The sequence below is a fragment of the Palaemon carinicauda genome, chromosome 5 (assembly GCF_036898095.1).
Source record: "Palaemon carinicauda isolate YSFRI2023 chromosome 5, ASM3689809v2, whole genome shotgun sequence".
Taxonomy (NCBI): domain Eukaryota; kingdom Metazoa; phylum Arthropoda; class Malacostraca; order Decapoda; family Palaemonidae; genus Palaemon; species Palaemon carinicauda.
This window is the reverse complement of record NC_090729.1, coordinates 173,038,165-173,043,164: the sequence shown is the minus strand read 5'-3', so window position 1 is coordinate 173,043,164 and position 5,000 is coordinate 173,038,165. Positions and strand designations below refer to the sequence as shown.

At 33.3% G+C, this 5,000-nt stretch overlaps 1 protein-coding gene across 1 annotated transcript in view; it reads right to left on the bottom strand.

Moving 5' to 3' along the window:
* The window catches only part of LOC137641616 (uncharacterized), a 5,687-nt gene that overhangs the window by 661 nt on the left and 26 nt on the right, over positions 1-5,000 (bottom strand). Inside the window, exons 1-4 of the mRNA XM_068374349.1 lie at positions 4,674-5,000; positions 4,319-4,368; positions 1,734-1,799; positions 1-651 (exon numbers count right to left, since the gene is read on the bottom strand). The exon at positions 1-651 is cut by the window's left edge and continues 661 nt beyond it; the exon at positions 4,674-5,000 is cut by the window's right edge and continues 26 nt beyond it. Of these exons, the coding sequence (XP_068230450.1) occupies positions 1-651; positions 1,734-1,799; positions 4,319-4,368; positions 4,674-4,758 (852 nt within the window). The 5' untranslated portion in view covers positions 4,759-5,000. The remainder of the gene's footprint in view (positions 652-1,733; positions 1,800-4,318; positions 4,369-4,673) is intronic.

The window sequence follows — 5,000 nt, the reverse complement described above, 5'->3', positions numbered from 1 at the left end:
ATTTATTACCTTACTAGCGATGTAGAGAGCATAGTTACCCGTACCTTCGCTTGGCAACGAACCGGTAATTTTGGAAGTGGTGTCAAAGCCTGTCTTGGAGTCTGAAATGGCGTCCGTCCCGTTCACGAAATGGGGAAGGTTTTTCCCAAAGGAAACACCAACCAGGTTACGCTCGCCTTTTCTCTTCGTCACCCCAAGCGCTGTTTCTTCTACCGAGAAGAAATTTTTCGTCATACTGAATGTAGCATCGAGGAGCTTGAATGTGCTGCTCCTTGATCCTGTTATTTTCCTGCCAAATTCCTTGTAGGATTCTTGTTCCTTCAAAAACATGGTACTAGCTGATATGAGTTCGATGCTCACGGTGGTGGGCGTGACTTCCGTGAAAGTGTAAGTGCCGAAAGTTCCCGTAGCGCCGACCATCTCTTCAGGGGACGATATGTTTGCCGAGCCGGTGAAAAATGTAACGCTTAGAATGTTTAGTGTCTTGCCTGGCTCCTGGAAATTTGCGTAGGTCTTCTTGGCAAGGTTGATGTTCCCCTTGGGATGCTTAGCGTATCCGATGCCATTGAAAAGAAATCGGAACTGAGGTTTCCAAACAGAAACTGGCCGTGTATTCCCATCCTTCAGGATACCGAGGATTTCCTTCCATTCCTGAAATACGAAAATAAACATTATCAGAAGGAGAAATAACCAAATAATCTATTAAACATATATTAGCCTCTAATAACTTTTTATAAGCAATTTAATTAGATCTTTGAAAGCTAAAAATAATTTAGCTATAAAACCTTGGAGGAATTATTCCTCAAAGTATGGAACATTAAACCCCAGAAAATTAGAGGCATGATAAATACTTTTGTAGATGTTCAGATTTTGTTTCTAGGGTAAAGCTGATATGAAACATTATACATTTGTTTAATTATTTCGCAATTAACCGTCGTTAAGTGAATACGCTTTCGTAGACAAATTTAGCAGCTGGTTTATTACTATAAAATGGCTACAGAGTAATCTTTGTACTTGATACCCAAACACAAAACATGTATATATATATATATATATATATATATATATATATATATATATATATATATATATATATCTCTTCTTCCACTGCAATATCTACCCAGCTGCGTAAAAATAAGTATAGACTAGGACAATCGGTAGAGCGCATACCTTCGCCTATATCATGCTGTATATCACAAGATTGGCAATTAGAATTATGCATATTTTGGCACTAGTTCATGCCACGATATAGCAAAAATACATTTTTTACCTTTTCGTGACCTTGGCCTTGACTTTTGACCCAATCACTCTCAAGATCTAATCAAATTGTTCTTGGATCGTGGCCAATCATCCCACCAAATTTCATGAGATTCTGCCATATAGTTTGAGCTATGCGAATCACAACCACGCAGACGGACATACAAACAAATAAATACTCGCCTATCAAAACATAACCTTCGCCGCAAAGAAATTGACATTCTGAAGAAAAATTTATGCGTCCGTGGGAGCAATATCAGTGTTATGATCAAATGCTTCCTCGAAATTATATGCGTCAAAGTAAGGAGGAGAATGCCAATGAAGTTGGATGACTTCGATGTAAGAAACCAAATAAATCGTAAGGAAATTAAAACACAGAAAGCAATGAACCTGATCACCTACGCATATCAATGTTTACTGTTGGCTAAAGCCAAAAAACAACAAATTCTCTCAACAAGGTTTCATTATATAATTACCTCATGAGTGGGAGCGTGTCCCAGCTTTTGAAATACTTCACTCTGCAGATCAAGCAGCTGATCATCCTGGAAAAAAAAAGTTAAGTATGATTAATTTGATAAGCAGAATTATCATATCAATGGGACTTTCATGCAAATATGGAAACAAAGGTGTTTCGAATTTACTTTTAAATTATTTACACAACGCATGAGTAGACATTTCAAGCGTTAAAGGCGTCATATTTCTATATCAAAATTTACCAGTTCATTATTCACTTAATTTGGAACTAGTATAAATTATTACTAGGGTTTTATATTTGCTTTTCTTATACATACTAAATGTGATAGATGCCATTATTTTCTGTGTTGATGGCGGTAAGAAAATGTTTGTTTTATTGGTTCGCTCTTGAATTCATGTTTTTTCTTCATTGCATTGAATTGTCTTTTCCTGGTTCAAATGCATACAATTCAGGTCCCATGTCATAGAGGGTTAAAATACCCCTGATGTAGTAACTGAATGGAAATAACCAGTTCTTCAAATCTTTTATAGATTTTTTATTCTTTTTTCTTGTAAAGGTGAATCAATGCCAAGCTATTCTGGAAGTATTAACTTAGGTGTTAGTAAATGATGAAAAATTTTATTCAGCTCCACTAAAACTGAAACATCAAAAGCGTTTATTATGTTTATTTTTTTCTAGATTGGGTTAGTCTCATGTAAAAACAATAAAAGCAATTAGTAAGATATGATTGAAAAGAAAGTATAAAGTATTTTGTATGTGATTTTCCCAAAATAATTGTCTAAACCTGGAATAAGGAAGGACTTAGATTTAAAACCAGTATCAAACTGAATGTTTCTTTCTATAAGTAATGTACCGAGTTAGTTTTCTCTCCTTCTATCTGCATTATATCTTCTAAGTTCACGTGAACAGTAGACATGATAAAGGAAGACAAAGGGCAAGCTTTCAAATAAGTTTGGAATTAGTAGATGAATTGTATAAGATTATTGTCAATGGACAATGAGGGATTGTTGCAAGATAGGAGTTTGAAGTAAGCCACTGATTAAAAAGTGCGAATAGATTCTTTAGGAGGTCATTGGGTTTCACCTACACTGTTAGAAAAACACGTAATTTTTATCGGGAATTCTCCGTAAAAATATACTGTCCTCAACCGTATTTCAGTAAAACACAGGCGACCGTAATTTTACCTTTCTATGTTATTATCTTTTACGGGTTGGTGACCGTAATATCACTTTTACGTCAACATAACCGATTTGAAAACAGTAAAAATTCTGGAATTAATGTTGCCAGACTTTTACAGTTTTTTAAATACAAAATTTTAACAATTTGGGCAAATATTGTACTTGTTTGAATAAATATAAGACCCGGGCACAAGAGCTACAACTAATTTTAACATGACATGGGGAACAGATGCATGCCTTTGAAGAGGTAAAAGGACAATTAAATGCAATGAAGAAAAATATTAATCAAAGAGTGAATCACTATGACAAATATTTTCTCACCGCCACCTACACAGAATATAATGACATATTTCTTCTTTTTGATTATGGAGTTCACATAAATATATGCCGGGCTATATTAAAGGTTTGAAGGAGTTACTGGAATCATTACGAGCACGCTCTCCATTTACTCCCAAATTATGCAGTCCTGCAGCTCTCCTCTTCTTGCATAACATATCTTGCCATTTTTTGCTTTCCCAGCATTTAAAGAACCTCCTAATTACTATGCAAGAAGAGGAGAGCTGCAGGACTGCATAATTTGGGAGTAAATGGAGGGCGTGCTCTTGTAAACAAATACCTTTCATTATTTGCTAGATTTATGCTGACACCAGTTTTGAGACATTTCTGACCAGTATACAATAAACAAAAAAAAAAAAAACGAAAGGCATTTTAGAATAGTAAAAAATAAATACGTAAATAAGAAATTGAAGAAATGTTAGGTAAAAGGGTCAGGAAAACTACATTAGAATAAGTTCAAATAGAGGAAACATGACAAATTCCAAGTAATTGGAAATAAGTTGCGTACATCAGCTCATTGTTGAAGAAATAATAAGTTACCACGTTGGGTAAGTCTTGGGACCGCATATTTAAAAGCTCTAGATATACATACTGTTTATCTTAGTTCCAATAATTTGAAAATAAGATTTTTCGTAGACTTTATTGTTTTATATATTGATTCGCTTATTGATTTAATTCTTGATTTTTACTACTAAAGACTTTTTGCAACTATATATTTGCCATCTTTTACAAGGCTTTACATGAATGAATATTCTCTTGAGTACACGTTTTCTTTGGCAAAAATCGGTCAAAACTCTTTAGGATATGAAAATTATAATAATAACTTTCTATGTGGTTTTATGCTAGTATAGCAAAGAACTGATGTTAAATTATCTAAAAAAAAGAATATATTTATATATACACATATTATACACATATATATATATATATATATATATATATATATATAAAATATATATATATATATATATATATATATATATTTATATATATATATATATATATATATATATATATATATAAATAAATAAATAACTTGAAGCAAACAGACAATTGTGTTGGATTACCTTACCCCGAATAGGTTCAGCAAGTCGTCGTACGACGAAAAGATGTTTTTATTTCCTGAAAAAAAGTAAATTCTCAATTAATTAATTGGATACAAATTGATCACAGCGTAATATGCATGGAAATAGAGATGAAAATACTTTCTGTAAACTAATAGAAAGTATTTTTCCATCCCTTGTTTTATACGGCTACAGACAAACGTCATTAACTAAATCTGTTTAAATATTATATATATATATATATATATATATATATATATATATATATATATATATATATATATATACAGTATATGTGTGTATGCACGTATATATATATATATATGTATTCATGTAATCATACCATAGGAAATGTTAACTTACCCCCACGGCTGTTAGAAGAAGTGTATCCGTAGGCGAACACGAAAACCAAAAAATCACAGCATAAGTAAAGGAATAACCTCTCCATGATTCTGGTACTATGTTTTTGTCCTCTAAGTATTTTCAAAGCTCACACTTGATAAAAGCTTTCACTGACAGTCGAAGCGGTCGAGTATTCAGTACTTCGTTGGAGTATTCAGTCGAAGCGGTGCATTCTAGCACCTACTACACAGAAGTGGTTCGAAGAAGGGAGGGCCGAGTTGGCAACTGTTGCTCCTTTGCATTCAGTCGACCCCAAGTCAGTTTGGCTTGTTGCTCTGAGGTGACCAT